General features: G+C 33.9%; 5 protein-coding genes and 1 long non-coding RNA gene across 8 annotated transcripts; 3 read left to right on the forward strand and 3 right to left on the reverse strand.

The window, feature by feature from the left end:
• Positions 1-111: 111 nt before the first annotated feature.
• Positions 112-1,931, reverse strand: LOC118062138 (CBS domain-containing protein CBSX3, mitochondrial). Its single transcript, XM_035075828.2, has 6 exons — positions 1,529-1,931; positions 1,144-1,400; positions 967-1,048; positions 593-666; positions 450-510; positions 112-339 (listed from the first exon to the last, which is right to left on the reverse strand). The coding sequence occupies exons 2-6, from the start codon at positions 1,387-1,389 to the stop codon at positions 197-199; spliced, it is 606 nt and encodes a 201-aa protein (XP_034931719.1). The 5' UTR covers positions 1,390-1,400; positions 1,529-1,931; the 3' UTR covers positions 112-196.
• Positions 1,932-2,260: 329 nt separating this feature from the next.
• On the reverse strand, positions 2,261-6,833 carry LOC118062137 (tubby-like F-box protein 5). Of its 3 annotated transcripts, none has more exons than XR_012169821.1 (5): positions 6,068-6,833; positions 5,872-5,959; positions 5,518-5,641; positions 3,436-5,436; positions 2,261-3,323 (listed from the first exon to the last, which is right to left on the reverse strand). XR_012169821.1 is itself a non-coding variant. In XM_035075826.2 (4 exons), the coding sequence occupies exons 1-4, from the start codon at positions 6,425-6,427 to the stop codon at positions 4,767-4,769; spliced, it is 1,251 nt and encodes a 416-aa protein (XP_034931717.1). In that variant the 5' UTR covers positions 6,428-6,833; the 3' UTR covers positions 2,261-4,766. The 3 variants fall into 3 exon arrangements, 1 of the variants encoding a protein (XP_034931717.1); XR_012169820.1 differs by having other exon boundaries at positions 5,518-5,650; XM_035075826.2 differs by having other exon boundaries at positions 2,261-5,436; positions 5,518-5,650.
• On the forward strand, positions 2,350-4,042 carry LOC118062136 (uncharacterized). The gene has a single exon (XM_035075825.2). It carries the CDS (start codon positions 2,393-2,395, stop codon positions 4,040-4,042), a length of 1,650 nt encoding a protein of 549 aa, XP_034931716.1. The 5' UTR covers positions 2,350-2,392.
• Positions 6,834-15,859: 9,026 nt separating the features above from the next.
• Positions 15,860-16,983, forward strand: LOC118062134 (uncharacterized). Its single transcript, XM_035075822.2, has 4 exons — positions 15,860-16,017; positions 16,151-16,269; positions 16,407-16,543; positions 16,637-16,983. Exons 1-4 carry the CDS (start codon positions 15,966-15,968, stop codon positions 16,767-16,769), a joined length of 441 nt encoding a protein of 146 aa, XP_034931713.1. The 5' UTR covers positions 15,860-15,965; the 3' UTR covers positions 16,770-16,983.
• Positions 16,984-20,504: 3,521 nt separating this feature from the next.
• LOC118062133 (phenylcoumaran benzylic ether reductase Betv6) lies at positions 20,505-22,615 on the forward strand. The gene is made up of 5 exons (XM_035075821.2): positions 20,505-20,764; positions 20,869-21,003; positions 21,590-21,827; positions 21,923-22,126; positions 22,224-22,615. The coding sequence occupies exons 1-5, from the start codon at positions 20,582-20,584 to the stop codon at positions 22,388-22,390; spliced, it is 927 nt and encodes a 308-aa protein (XP_034931712.1). The 5' UTR covers positions 20,505-20,581; the 3' UTR covers positions 22,391-22,615.
• A 551-nt stretch (positions 22,616-23,166) lies between these two features.
• LOC140955566 (uncharacterized) lies at positions 23,167-24,047 on the reverse strand. The gene is made up of 2 exons (XR_012169812.1): positions 23,710-24,047; positions 23,167-23,606 (listed from the first exon to the last, which is right to left on the reverse strand). It is a non-coding gene; the product is annotated as an uncharacterized lncRNA (long non-coding RNA).
• Between the last annotated feature and the right edge of the window lie 1,090 nt (positions 24,048-25,137).

A 25,137-nucleotide genomic window follows, 5' to 3' on the forward strand; every position in this document is an offset into this window, starting at 1 on the left:
CTTTCTGGGGTTGGCACACCAATCACACACTTCCATATGGATTTGGACGATCTCTGCCTGTTTGAGAAAAATGGCCAGTTTCTGGAGCAAAGTTTTTTCTCTTTTGTGGAATTTAAAGAAAAATCTTGATCCAAATAGATTCTGAAGACATTATCCTTACAAGCAGGAAGCTTTCATACATTGATATTGTCAGATTCTAATAGTATTCTCCTTTAATGAACTCATTCAGCCGCTTCAATTCTCCACCTTGCTGTTCTACCACAGCTCGAACCACATCTACAATGGAAACCATCCCAACTATCTTTCCGTCTATGACCGGAACATGCCGAATATGATGATCTGAAATCGAGATATAAATTTCCCTTTATCGCGGCATCATCAAATTCAGTAACGACTCGACTCTATATCCCATGTAATTGGAAAACATGAATTCTTAGCATCATAAATACCTGTCATCAGCTGCATTGCTTGTAGAATGCTGGTGTCAGATGTCACTGTCACTAATTTGTTCTGTCAAGCGTTGAAATTGAAACATATTTAGAAAGGAGAATGGTTACTCTATAACCCCAACACAAAAATAGCAAGAAATAACCTCATCAGTCATAATTTCCCCGACTCTTGTGTATTTAGATGATCTCCCTTGTGCTATTATCTTCCTCATATAGTCTGCTCAGGCATCCGTTCCACCACCGTTAACAACGATTAGAATAATCTACTTCATCATATTGCGTAGTTTAATAAAAATTATTCTCAAGTTTCTATGTTATTTTGAAAATCTTGGCATTCCAACTCTTAGCTACATCATCAAAGTCAATTCAAAGTTTTTTTTTCGGGTGAACTAGAGCTAATTACTCCATAATGCATTTCTATTTCAATTATGTTGCATTTATGCCTAAAATTACAACAAGGATAGAGGATGAATGCCTAACTAACAATGTAAAGTAGGGTTATTTCGAAATCAGATACCTCTCTCTGTGATAATTCCTGCAACAAGTTCTTGTTCTCCTGGCTTTAGGACAACCAATGACCCAATATTATTCTTTGCCATCTGCAAATTTCTAGATCTTAGAAGTGATGTTTGTGTACTATATAAAGAAACTTGACTCTTCAGGAAACAGTTTCAGCTTTATTTCATTAACCTACATTCTCCACAGCATCATAGACAGAATCGGTGGTGCGGCACCAGAGCCAGGTGCCAATTTTGTCTTCTCCCTTTGTCATCAGCACATCTGCCACTTTTAGATTCTCTAGTCCTTTCTCTCGCACTGGAAGAGAGGATGTAACGCGTCCAAAACGTGAAAATATGTTTCTTCTATAACGGGGATGCTTTAGAATTGCAACTCTGAGGGTTTCCTGGCAAGATCTTATTCCTCGGACAAGTCCTTCCATTTCAACAGATCCTGTTGGAAAATGAAAGTTAAAAATGAATATCGTCTATTGCAAGAACGTGGCTGAAAAGATTTGTGATTGCCTAATGAAGGTTCTGGATAAAGTTTGTGTAAACTAAATTAAGTGACAATTAACATACCTAAGAGAAGATTGGAGAGCTTGAAACAATTATACGATCTTCTGACGGTGAAATCATGGGATGGATTCAACCCATAAATATTATCTTTCAAGGAGAAGACGCAAGAAAGTTTATCTTGCTAAGAGTTCTTTTCTTGAATGGTAGGGTGATGGAATTAAGAAAGAAAAATTTTCAGGATTTTTTCCTTGTTTTGTAGGTTGCTTCTCTAGCGGGCATGGTACAATAGTAGCATTGAAAGCTAGCAAACCAAGAGGTTGCATGCGGCTTAAACCTTTTTACCATGCTGACATGCATGATCGACTAAGCAAATAGTCATCGCTGCAGTATTGATATCTTATCAAAGAGTTAAGGAATTTCTTTTTAAAAAAAAAAAAACAAAACTAAATTAGAATTAGAATTGATCACTGGTGATCTATGGTCGAGATAACACATGCATCATGTGGATGGAGAGTTGTGCTCTATAAACTGAGATTCGGCGAAGTATATACTTGGATGGCTTCAGGAGAAAAGTAACAATTACCCTGGTTTCCTATCACAGGAGACGACATAGTTAGAAGCTTAAAGTTGAACAAGATAGAAATGCAAAATCTAAAGACGAACAAATTGAGATGCTAGACCTGAGAGAGAAGGAAAATCTGTCTAAGGAATCCCGAATTTCTCCCGCATAAAGGCTAGCCTTTAGACAGGAAAAGAGGCAAAAGGAGAGAGTGAATTTGAAGACAGCAACAGAAAGGTCTCGAAAACTTTCCAAGGTATCAAATAGAAACTTATTAATACCACATTTCTCAACAAGAATTCAGCATCAACGCAGCCAACCTACATCTACAACCTTTGTTATACTTCACATTTTCTTAAATCAAATCTATGGCAGACCAGAGGCCATTCCGCTTTCGGCTCCCTTGGTTGTCAGCACCCGTCGCTCCTGCTCCACGTCCTACAGCTGAACCCCAACCTCCTCGTCCTACAGTTCAAATTCAAGCCCCAGCCTGGCCAACCACCACAATCCCCATTCAGCGGCCACCTTTTCGACCAGCAGGGATAGCCCCAGCACCAACTCCTACCACTCGGATTACGGCACAAGTACGAACTGAACCTCAGCCACCACCTCGCGCGGCTGCTGAATCCCAAGCCACTTCTCAACTATCATCACCATCTCGTGCAACAATCCCAACACGAGCTGGTTCAGAGCCAGCACCACCATCTCGAGAAACACGGGCTGCCTCTGTGCCACCGTCACCATTTCGTGCAACTCCACAATCAAGAGCTGCATCAGTGCCCCCATCACCCTCTCGTGCAACAACCCAAACCCAAGCTGCCTCCCAAACCCAGTCACCATCTCGTGCAACTCCTCAATCAAGAGCTGCATCTGTGCCACCTTCTCCTTCTCGCACCACTTCCCAGCCCCGGACAGCAGCACTGGCAGTCCAACAACCTGAATCTCCAACTCGTTTGGCCTCTCGAGTTCCAGGTAAAACATCCTCACAGCCCTCTTCTTCTTCTAAGATAGCTACCCAAGTGCAGCCAACAGTTTCCCGGTCCCCATCAAAGAAATTGCAGCTAGCAACACAAGAGACCTCTCAGCCTCCACCCACATCCACTCAATCCGCCACTCAACAAGAAGAAACAAATCCAGCAATATCCTTCCCCTTGTCACAAGTGCCTCAAGAAAAGAAAGAAATCAGAGCAGAGAATGTCTCTCTACGACAACAACAAGAAGAGCCTGTACAAGCATCAGGTGCTGTGAGAGCAGCAGCAGCAACACCAACACCAACTTCTGTGGCAGCACTTGAGATACCTGCAGCATCACAAAAATCAGATTCTAACACCATAGGTCCTGATCATCCTATGACTCTTTCAGAACAGCTGAAAAACATAAAGGAAGACATTTTTGAAACGAAAAAGACTACTGTTAGCTCAAATGGGGAAACTGCCAAATCTGCAAGAGCCCGGCATGCAATGGGCGAATCTCATCAAAAACCATCCATGTCCAATGGAGAAAAGGTTCCCTTGCACAAAGAAATCAGGGAAGACATTTCCAAGTTTGTTCACAAGCTGGGAATGGAGCACATAAAGCATCCCATAGTTGAAAAGCCTGTCAGCATTGTAACTCTAGCAGGTGAAAACATAGGAGCTTCAATGTACGAGGGCTTTGAACCAACAAGAAGGGATGGATCGGTCCACAACCATCATGGTTATAAGATCAATCCAGATGAGAGCAGCGAAAATCCTACTGATGGAGAAGGAAGCTCGAAGGGTGGAAAGTCCAAAGATCTGCTGACAAAAGAAGATCCAGCAATGAAGGCATATATCAACAGTAATACACAAAGTGTCAATAACTCGATTTTGTTTGAAAGTTCACTAAACGAAAGAAGTCCTGGTGTACAGCTGTATCTCTCTCATAACGATGAAGAACCCAGTGAGTACAGTGCTAAACCAGGTCCTCTCGAGACGCACAAGGCTGAATTCAAAGTCACCCCTGCTGAGATGCTTACTTATGAACCGACAGTAAAATGACGATGCCTATGATTCAGACCCTGATAATCCAGAAAAGCCTTGAAGACATGGTTGTCGCTACAATCGTGCGCGGGAGAGCAAAGATAAGGATATAGGGGTTCTTTAATCTGGTAAGTGATGACTTGGTACTATAATCTACCACGAAAAACAAACAGTTTGTGCACATGACAATAAAAATATTTTACAGAAGTAATAATAAGGATGCAATATCATCCATAAAGCCATGTTTATGTATAATACTTTTGCATCATATTATAATGAAATGTTTTGTTCACTGTACTTCGCAACTTAACATCAAGATTCAGTGCACAAAGTTTCTAATATACAGAGAACAAGAATTTATAGGTTTTATGAAATTAAAATTCCTAAAGTTACATACTTGGGGTAGCTGTTGCAGAACTACCTTTCTGAAAATAAACAAATGTTGCTACATAGACCGTGCAGACCACTGCTGTTTACATAAAATTAATGTTGATGACAAGGTGCAAATCCTAAGGAGCTTCCTTTAGAGAGAATAAATACAACAAAGTTAGTTCGAGTCCCTTCAGGGCCACTAGAGGCTTACATGATTGTTAATTTCAGGGCTGGTGGGATTTAGTCGAGTGGTGGGATTTAGTCGAGGTGCGCGCAAGATGCCCGGACACCCACATTAATCAAAAATAAATACAACAAAGCTTTCGGGGAAGAATAACGTGTATATGGCCAAGATGGAAAAAGAAAATGATCATTCACAAGCTGGTTTAGTGTCAAAGCTACTCAAGCAGATTGCAAAAGCTTGGAAGGCAGAGAGGGGGTATCGATAATCCATGGTGAAGATATCTTTCCCGATCTTTCCAAACTGAAGAATAACTTTTTCTTGTTCTTCTACAGGAACATTTAGACAAGGCTCCACAGCTGCCACCAGCTGGAAATTCTTCACAGAGGCCACTGTAACACGCCCTTTAAAATTTAGACACCAACACTGAAGCTGCTCGTGCCATCTAGGAGCTTTATTTTTCAAAACCAGGGGATCCATTTTGCTGCAAATTGAGTCGGATGACTCAGCACGGCTAGTGGAGATGAAATCGATAAGTGGTTGCTTTACTTTTGAGGCAGACAATGAAGGAGATTGCTCATCACCAGGATTATTGAATTCCAATGGAGTAGGGGCTACTCCCCCTTCTTGAATTGCAGAAATAGGGATTGAGTGGACGATGCAATGCATTCTCCTTGGACCCCGGGTCCGTAGGACATTAAGCTCATAAGATACAGTGGCCACATTAAAGTTTCTAGCAGGTACCCCTGGAGACACTTGGATGGAACGGACTTTCTGCTGAAGCTTGCAATTGGACTTCAGTCCAGGACATGGAGGCTGACTGTCATAAATGGTGAATTTGGTTCCCAGGAAATTAGACCTGTTCAGGATTTCCCAATCAATTCCACAAAAGAAGAATGTGGCAATAGAAAGATTAGAAATCCAAAATGATAAACCATACCTCAGCTTTCCAGCATAGGTATTGCTGGTTTGACAGAAATCACTTCCAACAAATGATATCCGAAAATCTGTGCTTGTGGCCTTTCTAATCTTCTTTGCTGCTAATAATAATTTACTCATATCACCTGACAAAGCTGTAATTTATTAAGTAACATTAATTTAGCAGTAGAGAACACACACAAACTAAACTAAAATTAAAAACACAACACCACCACTGGAAAATTTAAAATTTTTTTCTCATGGCAGACTGCTTAGGAAGTCAAAAAATGGATCCAATTCAATAAACAATCTTTTCGTTTCAAAATTCATAAACAAAATCCATCAAAACTAACACAATGAATCATAGAATATTTACCAGGACTGAGACCAAGATACAAATGATAAGTAGAAGTAGCCCTTTCCCTCTTAATAAAGCATTGAATTGGAGCATCTCTCGGCCCCGGCTAGTCAAAAAACAAAAAAGAACCCCCAAAATAATATCAGCACCTAACCATTCACAGAAATACAAAACAAGAGGAGAAAAAAAATCCCTTTTTTAGTCACCGACTCACCTGCTTTAGCGAGATAGGGAAAGTAATGCAACCACACTGTTCTGGGGTCTTAACAACAGCTTTAGTAATCTCTCTCCAAGACGTACAAACTGAAGCGCAAGCAACAACATCTCTTCTTCCAGGCCATGAAGTTTCACTGCCCTCAACTCTCTTAATCACATCTTGCAGCAACTCTGGTGGCAAATTAGCCCATGGACTCTGTTCTTCAATCAACTCGCTTAATAGCTCAGACCCACCTCCTAATTCAGGTGCAATATAAGCTCTCCCTCTTCGATTTGTTCTGTTCCTCTGTAACTTTCCCATCGAAAATGTAGTAGTGATATCATCTCTAATCTCCTTTAACTTGCTCTTAAATGACATCTCGATCACAATCAAGATCGGATTGGGGAGTTCGATTTGGAATTAAAGAAAGTAAGAAGCCAGATTCTACAAACAGTGCGACAAAATCATCGGAACTGACGAAATTCTGAGGAATTGGGGATCGAGACGAGGAATAATCTAAGGGGAGTATACCGATGTCTTGGACAGAACAAAAGCCGTGCCTTGTTTATTTTTATCTTAAAAACGTGGAGAAGTGACACCACGGCGGTTGTGAAATTAGCCACCACGAACAGCAGCAGAGGAGGGATCTTTTTTTTTCTTCAGAACGGACAGGAAGTGGCACAACCACACCTCGCTCTGCTTTTATTTTTCTCGGATCGCTCATTTCTTTCAATTTTCCTGTAACCGTTTTTTTTTTTTTTTTTTTTGTCCGTTAATTTTATCCTGGAGTGTTTGGGTGTAGCGACTTGGACGGGATACTAAATTCGTCCTGACGTGCTAAGTTGGCTTCATAAATGAGCAGGTTATACCGTAGTTTTCACACCCGATTTGAGATCTGATATGAGTCAGGACTCGGTCATTAATTTTAAAATATTATTTTGAATAAAAATATTATTTTTAAAATTCTATTTTTTTATATAAAAACACTAAAAAAAACTAATTTTAAATAAAAAAATCAAAATATAAGTTAACAATGTTTTAATTGCAAGTTTGTTTAGTGAATCCATTATATTGAATTGCTTATATATGATTTAAAGTTTGTTTGGGAGTGTTGTTGTCATTGTTTTTTAAAATGATTTTTATTAAAAATAAAATAAAATAATATTATTTTTTATATTAGCGCATCAAAATGATCTAAAAATATTAAAAAAATATTAATTTAAAATAAAATAAAATAAATTTAAATTTTTTCCATAATATTTTTAAAACATAAAAATAAATAAGTTCTATGCTTATAATAATTAATTGTTATACATGGTAATCTTACACTAAATGTTTCTAAAATCACATGTTTATTTATTTAGAATATTTACACCAAATTATCAAATCAAGCCTTAATTATAATTCCCTTTAATATATGAAAATTAAATTTCTTTCTTACTCTGGAATTTTTTCGTTTTTGGTATGTCGGGTGAGAGTAAAATTAGGTTGAAATGAAGGAAATTTTCATAATCCATTAATTTGTATGTAAATGATAGTTTTCAACCCCATTCAGAAAAAATTAATGCTCCTGATATATAAAAAATAACTTTTAAGTACAAAAATGGTTATGGTTTATATGGGGTTATGATAACGGTGACAGTTTAAAGTATTTTTCACTTGAAAATATATAAAAATAATTTTTTTTATTTTTATAAAAATATTTTTGATATTATTACATCTAAATGATCTAAAAACATATAAAAATATATTTTAATAAAAAAATTAAAATTTTAAAAATATTATTTGCACCATGTTTCCAAATATATTTTTAATAGCAAAGAGGTTGATTGGACAATATATCTTGAGGATTTATAATTATTATGTCAGGGGGCACTTACATATTAATACAATGAAATTAAACCATGCTATATGACTAAATTACGTTAGTTTTACTTAATTTAACTAAATTATTTTATAATCCCCACTTTGGAGACCGTGATTCCTTGATAAATTAATAACTTTCCTTTGCCGAAACGCGTCATGATCACCACCAGGGTATTTTGGGCATATTACAGACCGCCTCGTGATTCCTTTGAAAGATTTGTCGGTTAATGATGTTAAATAAGAATATTACTGTTCTCTTCAAGAAATTCGTCGATCTTCATGTTTAAGATCTAGCCGTTGAAATGTGTGACGTGCGTTTTCAAGCATGGCTAGATGCTTGGGACAGCAACTTTTTTTTTTTTTGGGAATCCTGTCGTCATCATCATTGTCACCGTTTTCACTCATGGAATAAATCTAAATTAATAGTAATTAATAACTATATTCTCAATATCTTCAGAGGTGAACCCGCTTTATGCCGTGTATCCGATTCCTATTTTTTTTTATATATAAAAAAAAATTAACTCATGCAAGCTTGTTTTTCTTAAAAAATTCAAATAATTGGAATTATAGTTCTAATTAGCTAAATAAATTAATTTTATTTGAATCATTAAAAAAAAAAACAATAACAGCAATAGCACATGGATAAAAAAACAAAAAAAAAACTATCACAATAATATAAGAAAAAAATATTTATTCAAAAAATAAAAATAAAATATTGTTCGATTTTCAACTAAGTGCAAATGGTGAAATGAACCTGAGTATTTTATATATATAAATGGTTGCGTTGGATAAAAGGTTATGTACTGTGCATGGCTAGGTGTTTTTTTTTTTTTCAATTAAAAGGGTGTTGATTTGGTCACCGGTTTCTATAAAATTATTATTTATTTATTTTTATTTTATCTTTGGGATTGAGTTGTTTTGGAACTTGTATTTTTTATTTTTTTATTTGGTTATATCTTAGTCTCTTGAATTTATTTATTTTTTAATTTTAATTTTTAACATGAGATGTTTATCTAATTGAAAGAGAGGTTAGAGTTTTTTTTTTCATTAAACACTATCATAACTCAAATCAAGGGTTTAATAGATTGATTCAGATTATTTTTTTAGGCTATATTTTCTAAATAATATATTTTTTTTTAATTTTACCTTTTGAAATTAAGTTAGTTAAAAATTAAGGATTGTGATTTTTTCCAATATGTTTTCGATGTGGTTATCTTGATCTCATAATCCAAAATATAGTTCTGGGAAGTTAATTTAGGTTGACTTGATTCATTTTTCTTGGTCATTTTTTAATTGAATATATTTTTTTCAATTTCACCCTCTAACAAACTATTTTTTTTTTTTAATCTCATTCTTTAATATTAGATTGTTTATAGTTCATAACTTTTTTCAAATTGCTTTCAGTGGTGTTCTCGTGGATTTAGTTTTTTTTCCCCTCAATTTTGTCACCTTCAATATTGGATGGTATTGGATATGTTACTTGGGAATAGAGCTTTATGATTTTAATTTTTTTTATGAAGTTGTCTTGGTCTCGATGTTTAAGTAATGAGTTTAACAAGTTAGCTTAACTTTACTAGATTTTTTATTATTGATTTTTTTCAATTGCATCCCTTAACATTAAATTTGTTGGAAATTAGACTTCGTATTTTTTTTTATAGGTTATCTCGGTTTTATGACATAGAACACGAATTTGGCAGGTTGACTCAAGTCATTTTTATTTTATTTTATTATTTAACATTAGGTTGATTAGAATTTGACCTTCATATTTTTTTATATAGAGAGTTATCACGATCTCATAACCTGAGTTGTAGATTTGATAGGTTAACTTAGATCAATCTAATATATCACTATCTCAATATTTAAAAAAAAATTATATATCATCTAATATGTCATCGTATAAATATTTGAAAAAAATATATTAAATTTTTAGTTCATGATTGGGATTTTCTTTACTAGAAAATATACTAGTAACACTATGATGTTTTTTAATCTGACTTGCAGCATATAGTATATCAATAATCTATTATACACCTATAATCCACCCATGATGATGGACGTTGTGCACATAAAGGTAGAAATCCAGTCCTGTCTGGATTTGTGGTAACACATTTAAGCTGTATTTCAAAACATATTGAAAAAGAAAAAAAGAAAAGAAAAGAAAAGAAAAGACATTAAACACAGACAGCACCTAATAAGCAAATCCAAATAAAAAATGGTGGTTGGTGACGATAGCATTGTTGGGGTCTTGACCCATGTGAGGTGGGGAGCCCACGATCATTGACCGGCGAGTCCTTGTCAGATAGGTTACCAGCAAGAGTCACTCTTATTACACGTGCAACCCACTCCAGCCTCATGATTTTCTTTAGTCAACAACGACCCAGGACTGAGAAATCTATTCTCCTTACATTGAACGCACAAGATCTGTGTACTGTGATACGCCGGGAGGGCCGCGAGCCAGGTAAAAAAATTTCAACATAAAAAAATACAAAGAAAAAAAAATCATTGGTTCAATTGATATTTAAATAATATAATTATAAAATATAATGATAAAAAATAAATGGACAAAAAAAAATAAAAAGAAAGTAAAAAGAACTAACCAGGGTGTATTTAAATTATTAAATAACTTAATATTAAAGAGAAAAAAAATAACAAATTTTTTTTAGTTAAAAATCGGAATAACTCGCAAACTTCGGAACCATAAATATAAAATTGAGATAATTTTATAGTAAAAAATACAAAGAAAAAAATAATAATTTATAGCTTATTAAAAAATAAAAAAATAATATAAAAAAATTAGGATCAAATTTGAAATTTTAAAAATTAAAAGGGTTGAAATTGAAAAAATATTTATATTTTATAGCTTATTCAAAATATTAAAAAAATAATAATAAAAAGAACAATAGGTCAAATGTGGAGGAAGAAAAATTTGAAGGGTTAGTTTGAAATTTTGAATAACTGGCACTGAATTCGAGTACAAAAAAAAAAAAGAGAAGAAACAAAAATTGTCATCAATGTCAAATTAAAGATGCACTTGGTTCGCATGCCATGTCATCAAGTGAAGGCATTGAGACCTTACCAATGTCGTTCTAGAAGGCCATATTTGGTGGCCGACACAGTAATCGTTAGCATATTAATACATGCATAATGGTTTTACAAATAATATTTAATATGTATCAATTATAAAAATACATTGAGTAACCCTCAAATATACTATACGGTCATTGTAGAATGAAAAAAAAAAACTATCTTATGTTAATTTTATTCTTAAATGCATGAAAATAATTATATTATTTTGAAAAAAAAATTAAAAAACTTAAATGCCCCTAATTGTTAGACTTTTTTTTTTCAAGGGTTAAATTCATAATTTTACTATGTAAAAAAAAATAATTAATTTAACATATATAATTTGTAAAAATTAATTATATCCTGATAAAAAATAATCTTCCCTGATCTAAGTTGATACCAGCAACCCAAATATCTTATTATATATCTCATAAAATATATATCTTAGAGCCTGTTTGGGGTGTTGTTTCGGTTGTTTTTTTAAAATATTTTTTATTCAAAAATATATTAAAATAATATTTTTTTATTATTTAAAAATTATTTTTGATATCAACGTATCAAAATAATATAAAAATATTAATTTAAAATAAATAAAATAAATTTAAAAAAAAAAAAAACTTTTGACACCCAAAAACAACTTAATATACATAAATCGAATCTGACCTCGTGTTTCTTTGTGGAGCCTGGGATTACAACGAGGAAAGTAATTTTTAATATCCAAAAAGTGAAATTCGGTACACAAAAAAAGCTCACCTAATTAATTTACAATTTATATGCTATTGGTTTGCAGGCTTGACTAATACATTTTTCTAGAATATGTTTTGAAGAAGATTTTAAAAAGTATTTAAAATATATATAAATCCAAAAAATTCCTCATTATTGTACATCACGATATTGGATAGTGAGATTACCAACTCTTAGCATGTACTTGTCTTAGACAAACGTAATTATTTTGCCCCATTAAATTGAACATGAGCAGTACAATTCTGGGATGATTTATGTCTGGTAAGATATTTTGAGTTTTGTATACAAGGTTTATTTGCAGATAAAATTGAATAATTATCACTTGTTGTCTGTTTTTTAAAAGTATTTTTATTTTAATAAAACATCACAAAAATTATTTTAAAATATTTTTTTTTTTAACATTAATATATTAAAATTATTAAAAATATATTAATTTAATATTTTCTTTTAACAAGTACACTTTATAAACCCAAGTAAAAATACAATATTAATTAAAGCCTTCGCTATGGGAATTAAATCATACTAGAAACCAAAAGTCCTGTATTAATTAATTTACAAGTGCATCATGATCATACTCGCTCTAGATTTAGAAAGAGAGGCCCATGAGCGGGGACTCAAAAATGGAAAAAAAAGTTATTTAATTTGAACTTTCCATTGGAAAAGAGAGTTGCGAGAAATATATTAAGCTCAAATCAAATCAAGCACATCAATTTCCATCTGTACAAGAAGGGAAAGGCAGTGCAAGCTTGATTCAGTTATGCAACTACTTTTTCTAGATTATATGAAACATGGCAAGATCATCACCGATCTCCACTCTTTAGAACAAGCTCAAATGGAAGGAGCCAAGACATCTAGTTGTGTCTTTTAAACGACAGGAGGTTAGATCATTGATAGAATTGAAACGTGGAGCCCTTGTTCCATTCATTGAACTGACCCCATGTAATAGATGGTTGCATCGAGCTTGTTATGGTTGGAAATTTCCCAGCTGGTAATATGTGCCAACAGGGACAGACGAAGGTGGCTCCAAAGCATGAATGCCATTGGCGTGTTCGAGGTGGATAAGATTTCTGGGCAGCCACGAGCCACACAAACTATATCCATTTCAGTTCTTCTGATTGTCTGATTGATGAGTTTGATGCCATTGCCAGAGTGAGCAATGCCAGCGAACGAGGTATGGAACGTGTCTTCTGCCAAAATTGAGTCCCAGCTGCTTGATGCATGGCATGCATGGATATATGCTTAGTTTTGCCCAACCTTCCTTTATTGACCAAAAATAGGTTAGTTTTCGATGAAGTCGATGATGAAGATATTTTGAAACACATGCAAATTCAAATTAATGAGGAATGATTCTGCAGGACAAGTAAAATTTGAAAGAAAAGCATGCATGTAGCCATGATCAAAGCACTAATTACCTGTTCTCTCTGTCCCTTTTTATGATGGCCCAAAGGGACAACCTTCAAGCTGTGGCAAAAACAAGTGACAACCTTCAAGTTGTGGCAAAGATGCATGATGCTCAGAATTCAGGCGCTTTCGAGTGCTCGTGAAAATAGCGATAATAACAGCCATGCAGACCTGGAATCTAGCTAGAAAGCAAACCAGCTGTTGTTCATTTTGAGTTTTCTGTGGTTGAGAAGCGAAGAAAAAAGAGAATTAGGCCTTTATCGTTTCGTTTTCAGAACTTTTCTGTGTCTTGGTCTCATGCTCAAAAGTTGTTCTCCTTTTACCTTTTCCATCTTCTCATCTCCTTCCCTCTCCAGCCCTCTGTATCGAAAAGTGTGGATACCAGCAATTCAATTGAAAATAAATTTAATATCGCATAAAGAAAGCTGTCTATGCCCGTTAAAAGAAACTTTTCTTTTTTTGAGAGATTAAAAGAAAACTGAATTAAGGTCACTATCATCCATCCTAGATTCTCCAATTTCAGTAGATGATCAGCAGTCCATTACTTGACCCCAAGCAAGCAGAAATCCTCCTCGTGGGTGTTTTAAAAGAAGAGTGCGAGTCGACAAAGTCATTTAAAAGGGACTTTCGCCATCAATCCCCAGACTCGAACATTTCTGTTTTCGTCGTAAATTCCACCGGTCCATATTTAAAACCATAATTATAGAAACCAACTCGAGAGTCTCGGTCTAGTTTATGATCCGAATTGACAGTTAAGTTAACTCAAGTTATGATTTTTTTCAAGTTAACAAGTTATTGAGTTAAATTTACTGATCCGAGTCAAGTTTTATAACCATCGACTTAGCTTGCACAAGCACGAATTAACCGTGATAAAATTATATTAATATAATTTTATAGTACAGGATGAAAGGTGCCATCTAAGATTTACACTGAGCAGAACCATATTTTAACCCGAAAAGCTTGGTAAAAAGTGCAAGCCCACTCCGAGCTTAACCCTGAAGGTTCCCCAGCACATACCATTAAATGACCTATAGAAGACGATACTCGATCCAGTCCGATTGCTTGAAACTCGAAAGTGGCTGGCAGGGGTTCGAGATGGGCTGTGACTCTCGGCTCAGTCCGATTCATTTATTACATGGTCTGTATGAGCATCGCCTCCTCCTGGCCCAATAGACGAAAGTCGAAATAGAAGGGCAAAGATACTTTTTGCGACATCAATCCATTTCGGGGGAGCGATATAGACAAGTCACGGGCAAATTGCTGCAAGCTAAGTGGCGATAACAGTGCAGAAACGAAAAAGTCTTTACATTTCCATCATCGTTGAATCCTGCCTGTGTTGCCTTTTGTATATTTATGAATCTGTGGGCAGTGGCTCGAACATTCATGGACAAAAGTTGTTGGAGCTTATCACAATCATGCAGCCCACTTTAGCATCAACCTCGTTAATAATGAAGTCGAGAGGCTCGCCTCCTCTGTATACATTCATTTATGTTAAAAATCGTGAGTTAATTTGATAATATAATTTTATGAATGAAGATATTTAATGTGTAAAATTAAATTAAAATTTAAAAATTAATAAAATTATATTTAAGTTGTAAAATTAGTAGCCTCGGTCTTATTTTATGAACTTTACTAAATTTATAATATGAACCAATCCTCAGATTCAAATTTTACCTTAAAATATCTATTGATCTAGTTTTGCGAGATTGACCATATTTTTCAAATTGTACATTGGATATAGCTAAAATTTTACAGGAAAAATATTAGACACATGAAAATTTATTGTGATAAATTTTCAGGTCAAATGGAGTTGGGAAATATAATATTTTCAGAAAGTCAAAGTTAGTTAAACGAATCTTGTAAAATATGTCAAATGCTAAAACCTTCGTATTATTTGGGACATTTATGGAGCTACCAGTTGAATTTTGTTGCGATTAAAGTTGGGTTGAAACTAGACAAGTGAAGCTTTTCTCCAACCATATATCATAAACCTAGTCCAGACAAGAGAGAACAACATGTTTGAAATCAGATTCAAATCTGTACCAAAATATGCAAAAATTGGAGATTCGGGTGGACTCCATATGGAGGAATTTTAACGAAGACTTTTTTATTATTTTATTTTATTTTGAATATTTTTTTTTGAATTTGAAGTTTTTTTTTCCTAGCACATTAACATTGTTTAGGGTTCATTCATTATTAAATTTATGTTATTTAATTATTAGTTTCAGGCTTATTAGTTTGTAACCCAAAATGGGTCCATTAAGACTTATTGTGATAAACAACCAAATTATCACCATTGGATTCATATATACTTTCTACCATTCAAGTATTTTTTTATATTAAGAATTTTTTATTTATTCCATGTCATTAATTTATTGATTTATATTATCAATTTTTTATTTTATTTAAATCATTCATCGATTATAATATTATTGATTCTTTTTATCAGATTTTAATGTAATTTAATTTTTTAGTTGAAATTGTCAATGTATAATTAATTAAAAAAATTACTTAGAATTTTATGATTTTACATTCCAATCTAATTTTACAATCTAAGTTTATATTATATTTTTTTTTATGAAATGTAAAAAAAGTAAATGTTTTTAACAATCTTATCTAACTCTGCGCTGGAGACCCATTTGTTTAATTTAGTAAGTAAATTACTTAAAAAAAAAAACCTATTTTCCTACGTACGAACGGACAGTAAACAAATATTGGCAAAGGATAGGAACAAGAAAAGGATGAGAACGGAGACCCCGCACACATCAGCAATAATAAAAGGCTAAAAGACATTCACTCATGCTAAGTGCTTTGATTCAGGCGATTGAAAGCATTTGAGAAAATGGGATCTTTGATGGCTGGTTGGGACTCACCTGTCCCTGATCCTAGATCAAGTAAATAATCTTGGCAATCATGGTTGTCTATTTTTTCCTATGACACACATGCAGCTTTCATTTTTGTTTTTCTTCGTCTGGTGTTAATTTGGTTTGTGTGATCTGTGTGGTTTCTGATGGGTGAAAAATCCAGTGAAGTACAGGAGGAATCGGTCACTTACTAGAGGAGAGATCGATGCTTACTGGAGATTAAAGAAGAGAACAGAAGAGGATCATCTCAAAGCTATTTCCAGTCTATCCAGTAGCAGTCAGGTCTCATTAATCTCTATAACAAAATCACTTCACATGATTAAATAAGCTCCTTAATTATTTCCTTTTGCATGGAATAGAGTTTCAGAGAACAAGCTCCTTAATTAATAATCACCATGATCATGCCATGTATGGGACAGGATGGCGCGGACGAGGATCATGGAATAGAGTTTCAGAGATCAAGCTCCTTACCTGCAGCCACTACCAAGGAGGTGTTCATGGACACGGAGAATGATCATCAAGCAAGTTTGGAGCAACTTATCAAGAAAAATGGCTGGTAATTAATTAAGCTAAAGCCTCAGCAACAAACCCATTACAGCAACAAGTTCAAATCCGGGCATGTTTTAATCTAATTAGCTGGTTATTGCAGGTGGGCAAGTAGCAACTGGGCATTCCTAAATGAGCCGCCAGTTCTGGAACGTTCTTCTAGCAATTACACACCGCAGTTTCACGTTGCTAGTCTCGCCACCTCAAAATCCAATACTGAAATCAATGCGCAGTGATGGCCTTTCTTCTAGCTAGGGTACCACTGTGGTAAGATAGTGTTCATATGGAGTGGACTGTGATGAGTGGATTTTCTAGTGTGTGTGTGTGTTTGTGTGTTCCTTTCCCATCTGATCTGTACATGTTAAGAGTGTAAAATAGCTGGACATGCAAGATAATTGACTTGTATTATCTGGTGTTCTTCGTATCTACTTTTGGATACTGTTTTCAAGATATTTTTTTGTGATTTTTCGTACTGATATTAAGAAATTAAAATATTGTTTGAGTATTTTTAATTCAAAAATATTTTAATAAAACGCATTGCATCACGATAACCAAACATCAATCTTATGCTTAGAGATGTTTAGTAGGCTTTGAGGATCGGTTATATAATTATGAAAAGAAATAACAAAAAAAAAAAAAAAAAGTAATCATGAAACAAACATTGTTCAATTCATATCAGTTACAAAGAGGGATTGGGCCTCATGGAGCCCAAGTTAACAAAAGAAATGGAGCCCCGGAGCCCCATATTTTGGGCTAACTATGAAGGGTTTGAATGGGCCTATGTCTTTCCTTTAGCTTACACCAGATATGCTGCCAGCGCGCAGTAACCGAATAACATTTTTTTCAATGTAGGAGAAATAATAAGTTAACAAACAATTCAAGCCCAAACAATTTAAGCCCAGATTATTGGTTAAATTAAAATTTTAAATATTTATAAAAAAATCAATAACAATAAATAAACTGATAAAAAAAAAATTATATCCAAATTTATTTTAATTATCAAACAAATTAATGCTAACTAGCTAAAAAAAAACCAAGAAAAAAAAGAGTTAAACTTCAAAAAAAAAAAAAAAAAAGACTTTTAAGAGTACATTTGAGAAGATTTTAAGAGTATATTAGCTAAAAAAAAAAAATCTCTTTTTTTTTTATACGTATCTATCATTTTATAATCTCTTAAATCACTTTTAAGAGTACATTTGAGAAGTTTTTTTTTAATGTATTTTTATTTAAAAATATATTAAAATAATTTTTTTAATTTTTTTTAATATTAATACATAAAAAATTTTAAAATAAATTAATTTAAAATTAAAAAAAAAATCAATTTAATCACGGGACTTGATATCAAAAGTACTCTCGCTTTAGTTTATACGTTTATGAAAACTAATTATTTATTTGAAAATTTTAAAGACACGCCACCACGTCAGCATGGTTGATTAAACAAAAATAAAAATTGGATGTTAGCTCAGGATCTAAACCTAAAAAAATAAAGAAAATAAGAAAAAAAATATTATCTATCGCTAAAATCTTTTGAAATTATTCCTCGCGTCACTGTAACCTCCATGTCATGTTCACACGTGGAATGCAAAAATATATATCTTTCTTTCTTTGGTTAAACTGTCTCTATTTGAATTGGGTTTTCGTGTGCTCAGTTTTAAATAATGAAATTAATTGTAAAAATAATTGAGGACCAATTGGAATTCCTAATTTTACTATATGGAATAGCAATAGTGATGAAAATTTAATATAGACATGTAGATATCAAATGGCCTTAATGAATAGATTTTATTTTTAAATCTTTTAAATAGATAATGAATAAGATATAAATATTGTTAAATTCGATTTGAAACTCCTATAAAAATTAACTAGAAATATATATTTACATTATATGAATATATTTGTAAAATATTTAGATTTTGTTATACAGTATGAAATATATATAAATATCTTAATACTAACATAAAACACGTATATATGTATAATATTTATAATTTTAACATTTAATACACATGATATTGTTTCAAGATTTTTTTAAATAAATAAAATGGTATTATTTTTTTATATAAAAAAATAGATTAAATCTTGACCATGTCATGAATTGATCTTTAAAATTGATCGAGTTTGATTGAGTTAACTATCATCTAATTTAATTTAAAACTCGACTCAAGTCAAGTTATGAATATACAAGTTATTATCGATCTAAAATTTAATAACACTGATAATTGTTGATAAATAAAATAATAGCTTAGTCTTATAGACTTGGTTGTATGTAAACATTAGTGTATGGAGAGTGCTTGTTTTTGTAGTGGTATCATTTTTTTTTTTAAGAAATTAAAATAAAAAAATATTTTTTTTATGTTTTTAAATTGTTTTTAACGTGTTTATATTACAAATAAATTTTAAAAATAAAAAATTATTTTAATATATTTTAAAATAAAAAACTCAAAAAAAATAAATTTGGTAACACTATAACAAACATACTTTATATCCATGCGGACGAACACGGCAAGCCCTTTTTCTCCATCATTTTCTTTGAAGTTTCAAGCACGTAATTATCGCATAACAATCATGACGGTAACCTTCAAACTCGGTCTTCCCAAAATTAATTAATCCATAATATTTCAATTTTCAACCCCTCTGTCGTTATATCATAAAATTAGCTAATGCTGTCCTTGAGTTTATGTAAACTATATCTAATTTGTCTTTTCATTAATTTTTTTATCCTAAAAAATTTATTATATTACACAAGTTGAACTGCAACTTTTTATCCTAAGAATGCCGCCTTTGTTTTTCTCCTCCTCCTCCATCGGCTGAGCTGGAAGAACATGATAAAATCAATCACACAATCCCAATAAATCTGGACCATCCATTTATTACACCCACAAATCCAAAGATCTATATCAAACCTCAACTACTCCTGCTGAAACAAGATAATATTCCATGGAGAGAGGTTTAGCTAGCTTATTTTCTAGAGGTAATAAAGTTTGGGGTTATTAGAAATTTTTTTACTCGTTAATTTTAGAATCTATAAAAAATTAATTAAAATATATAAACTCTTCTAGATATTCATATTAATAATAATAATAAAAAAAAGAATAAAATTACGTGAACTAAAAAATCCAAACGGATACTCATCTGTAACGAACACAAATTTATCCCTAAATTCTTCTTTAAAACAAATCCATGAAAAGATTCAGTACAAGTTGATTGAACCTTTGCTTATCCTGCTTTGTCTGAAAGTTCCTCCGAGTCATGCCTCCAAATTCTAGTACAGTGATCTCTCTCTCTCTCTCTCTCTAAAAATCCTCAATTTCGAAATTATCTCTAAAAATCTCGACCAAAATCAAAATTTTGTTTCAATCTCATGTTAAACTTCGAAGTAAACGGAGTGTAGATAAGCCCAAATCCAGTGAAGAAAGGGAACCATCGACCTTCACTATCTCAACATCAAGCGACGATGTTTTCCTCTGTTTTTTTTTTAACAGAATTAATGGCTTGTGTGTTTTTTTGGGACAATACAGGTGAATCAATTACTGTAGCATCCGTGTGTTTGGAAAATCCTGTCGACGATGACGTTTACCAGTTCAACAAGTGGTTGAAGAATCACATTAGAGAAAATTTTGCACTGGTCAAGGATTACGGGGGGTGTTTTTGTAAGCTTGTTAATGATTTTTTTTAAAAATATTTTTTATTTAAAAATATATTAAAATAATATATTTTTATTTTAAAAAGTAACTTTTAATATGTAATTTAAAAATATATAAAAAAATTTGAATTTTAAATTAATTTATTTTATATTTTTTAAATGTTGTGATATATTTTATACTTTTACACGTCTCTTACGAGGAGGAAATGTTACGTGTAATTGTAGGACGAAGGGATCAATCAAATGGCCCATGCCCTCCTCTTCGGTTTTTAGCCCTGTGACTTCCAACTATCCTTCAGTTTTGTCTATAAATTGTGCTCGCACTGGTTCACATCTCCATAACAACGTTGCTCTCTTCTCCTTGTTAAGACTTTCTTGGTTTCTTTCCGAAACAATTTCACAACAATGGCTGACAAAAGCAAGATCTTGATCATTGGAGGTACTGGTTACATAGGAAAATTCATCGTGGAGGCAAGCGCCAAGGCCGGTCACCCCACTTTCGCTTTGGTTAGAGAGAGCACAGTCTCTGATCCTGTCAAAGGAAAACTTGTCGAGAATTTCAAGAACTTAGGCGTCACTTTGATATATGTACGTAACTGCGCATATAAACTTCTTCTGCCATGTTTTTCTGCTGTTGTTTTCTTGGTTCTTTGCAGAAAAAGAAATGTATTCACTCTGTGGGGCATTTGCAGGGAGATATCTACGGCCATGGCAATTTGGTCAAGGTAATTAAGCAGGTGGATGTGGTGATATCAGCAATCGGGAACATGCAAATAGCAGATCAAACCAAGATCATTGCTGCCATTAAAGAAGCTGGCAATGTTAAGGTTGGTCCATGATCATATTTTACTTTCTGTTTCTGATCAAGTTATCCCATTAAATTTAACCTTAGAGCCGTGACATTGAAATATTTGCGTGAAGGGTAAATCAAGTGAGCTTAACTCTGTTCTTCAGTAGCTACTTCTACAGATGAAAGACCAAGCCTCAAAAAGGTCCTTAATGATTGTGCTACTGTCAATTTTGCCCCCAACAAATCATTGTAAAAGCCCAAAAAAATTAATTTTACAATCGGGGCCTTCTATTAGAATTTATCAAAATAAAAGATTATTTCTAATACAAAAGGTCATTTATTACAAATTAAAAATGAAATATCAATGAAAAGATTTAATTAAGAATTTCTAAACGGGGATAAAATTGATATAAAAATTCGTATGTTGGCAAAATGGAGATTACCTACACAGTTTGGGGGCCATTTGGCAAAGAAAAAACTAAAATCACTAAATACTGTAATCTTGGAGACTATTTTATTTCTCTTGTTGTTTTTATCAATTTGTCTGGAAGATCATCCATGGGACATGGTATTTTTATTTTTAATAACAATAACAGTGAAATCCTCGCGTGTATTGTGTATAGAGATTTTTCCCTTCGGAATTTGGATTGGATGTGGATCATGTCAATGCTGTAGAGCCTGCAAAAACTGCATTCGCAATGAAGGCTCAGATCCGGCGTGCCATTGAGGCTGCCGGGATCCCCTACACCTATGTGCCTTCCAACTGCTTTGCTGCATATTATGTCCCGACGTTGGCACAGTTTGGACTCACTGCTCCTCCTAGAGACAAAATCACTATCTTAGGAGATGGCAATGCCAAGGGTAATAAACAATGTGCTGTTGTTAACTCTCTCTGTGAAATACGAGGTGGGAAACGAATTAGCCTCATGGTTCTGACATTTATTTTGCTCCAACAGCTGTTTTCAATAAGGAAGATGATATTGGAACCTACACCATCAAAGCAGTGGATGATCCTAGAACATTGAACAAGACTGTCCTAATCAAGCCTCCTAAGAACATTTACTCTTTCAATGAGCTTGTTGCCCTGTGGGAGAGAAAGATTGGCAAAACCCTCGAAAAAACCTATGTTCCTGAAGAGAAACTTCTGAAGGACATCCAAGGTCATTGAGACTCTCCTCTATAAATCAGAATGCCAACGACGAAACCATGTTGGTGTGATTTTTATCTGATTTTTAATCCATTTCTTGATTTTTGCAGAGTCTCCGATTCCGATTAATATTGTTCTGTCAATCAACCACTCAACCTTCGTCAACGGTGACATGACCAACTTTGACATTGATCCAGCATGGGGGGCTGAGGCCTCTGAGTTGTATCCAGATGTCAAATATACCACCGTGGAAGAGTACCTCGATCAGTTTGTCTGAGGCATTGACATCTCCTGCTCTCCGGTTATCAATGAAATAAACAGTCGAATAGTTAGAAATCTGGATGTATCTTGCAGATGAGTGTCTGTCCTAGTCAATGAGTTATCTTTTCAGTGTAACCTTGAAAAATGTTGCTCTGGTCTGGTTAAATGCCATGGTTTGTATCTATTGATGGAAAAGATATATGATTAATATAAACAAAAATCTTTTCCCCTTCTTTCTCTAGCTTAAACCAGCAATACGCTAGAAGGAGGGCTGGTCCCCATCACATCCCAAATGGGTTTGCTTTCTATGATTTTCATGAGAGGTCCATTGAGGGCCAAACGGCCAAAACTTAAAGCAATTCTGATATCTACCTATCTATAACAAAGGAAGGATCCACAACATTGTGGGATTGATTTGTCATGTGCTGTTGGATGGGCATAATTTGCTAGGTTGCTTGTGAAAAAAAGAACATCAAAGGAAATTTCTTCATCCTCAGACATCATATCGCTCTACTGATCACCCAAAACGCTTTCTAGTTCCTGCCTCTAGAGGTAGTAATAGTGTCATTTGAGTTAAAAGAAGTGGGGGAGGAAAAGAAAGGTTAGACTGTCAGACATTGCCGCATTCAGCTCCTCTACCTATTTAGACAGCTTCCATACAAGAAACTATGAATCATCAATAGAAATTCTATTGTTCTACATTATTACCAAATTTTGAAGAGACTGCCTTTTGTTCCGTTCTCTAAGAAAGCTGTCGCCTCTGGATGACCAAATGAAAATTTGTCTACGATATGAATAATTTCTGCCACTCTTTTTATTCTTTTATAAAACTGGATTTACAGCACATGGAAAATTTCTGATGCAATTGCTTCTATGGCACAGGTATATATTATATTATATATATCTACAAGTTCCGCCTTCAACTTTTACACTCAATTCTTTCGATGACAATCGAATAAGATTAGAGCCTCAAAGGAGTTTGTTTAAATAACCAAAGAATCTGAAATCAAACCTCCATAGCCATGAGAACAAGTCTGGTGGAAATAACCGGCCTCATCCATTCTTAAGAACCCTTGTCAAAATAGCCTCTCGGATTCCAGAATCTGGCTCCGGGTCTGGAGCTGGTGCCGGCGCCTGCAAAATTGGTGCCAGGGCTATTTCTTGTACTCTTGGTTGTTTCTCCAAGTTTCCCATCATTCTCCTAAGCTTCAGCAATCCTTCACTCTTCTCAACTGCAACATTTCAAGCAGAAGCACGCAAACTACTATCAGTCCTACAATTAAAGAAATGAAGCTCAACAACTCACCTAACATGTACATGGCAAACAACTCTTACCATCATCCAAGTATGGCTTTGAAGACTCTGACAAGAGAACAAGTGTGGGGGTGACAATTGCGAGGAGAGCCCAGAAGAAGAAAATCACCAGAAAAATCCTCCCACTCATTTGCAGGGAATGAAAAGGGGCACAGTTCAATTCTATCTGAGAGTTTTATTCTAAGCACAGAGGGAGAGTTTTCGTGCCTTCAATTAGCTGGCCATGTTTGAGAAACTAGTCATTATAAAATTAATCGAAGCAGTAGTACAGTTTTTTATATGTTTTTGTCTTTAGATGTTGAAGTCAAGTAGCATCAAAAAACATATTTGAGATTATTGTTGTTATTCAGTTGTTGGAGAGTTGTTATACCAGTTGGTACATGATTAGACGTATCCACCTGGCATGGCCCTGGTCAATACAATACGTGCTCAAGCCTGCTTCTGTACCTCACGGCTCACGCCCTCTCATTCATTGTAGCCGTGTAGCCATGGAGCAGCCAGGTGATGCTTGAGAATGATTATTGCTTGAAATATTCTATTATAAAAAATCACGAGTAACCTCTTTCCTTCGTGTTGGCTGTGGCTCTTCGCTGCTTCATGGGTGATCCGCTGAGGAAACTTTAATCCATAGATGTTCATTTAATTCCAAACAGCAAGGAATGTTACTTGGAAATCTAGGAATAGCTTGTAAATGTCAAAAAATAAAGAGTAGGCGAGGTAAGTATATTCTTGTTATTTTTTTATTGTCATGGGTTTTCTTTATTATTTTTTATTTACGGCTGTTTTTTAATAAATACAAAAGGTTATTAATAATATGTCAATAATTGCGCCAAGTACCATAAAATTTACCTCGAATGTGACCTCCAATCTGTCCGCATTTAATTAAACTGATTAATTGGGGAAATCCTAGCAACACCAGGACATGATGGATCCGTGAATCAAGATGAGCTACAAGAGACAAATTGGTGGACCATCTTGGTTTCGCCTTCGGCTGACATGCATCCGAGTCCAAAAACGCCTTAAACTGGTTCGATCCCTGTTTATGCTTTGGGTTAGGTTCGTGTCTAGCTTTTTATTGGATTTATAAAATGTTAATTTGAACCCATTTTAAATTATTCCAAACAAGTTCTAATTACATTACCCCACTGCTCTTTTATAAATCTTAAATTAATTGAAGCTGATCCTGAAACACTAAGAGTTGTTTAGTATTGCTTGTTTCAAAAATATACTCATCTTAAAAAAAATTATCATCCTGTGCAACAGTAATAAATAAACACTAAATCCAAATACAATTCATTCACAAAAGTCACCTCACCAAACATCAACTATCACAAACAGTAGACTTTTAAATGATATTCCTGCAAACTTCTAAAATTAATTATGAAAAATTAATTTTAAAACACGGTATCAAAAGGGATGGTCAACAGTGGTGAAAGGAACAGGCGAGGA

The sequence above is a fragment of the Populus alba genome, chromosome 5 (genome assembly GCF_005239225.2).
Source record: "Populus alba chromosome 5, ASM523922v2, whole genome shotgun sequence".
Classification (NCBI taxonomy): Eukaryota; Viridiplantae; Streptophyta; class Magnoliopsida; order Malpighiales; family Salicaceae; genus Populus; species Populus alba.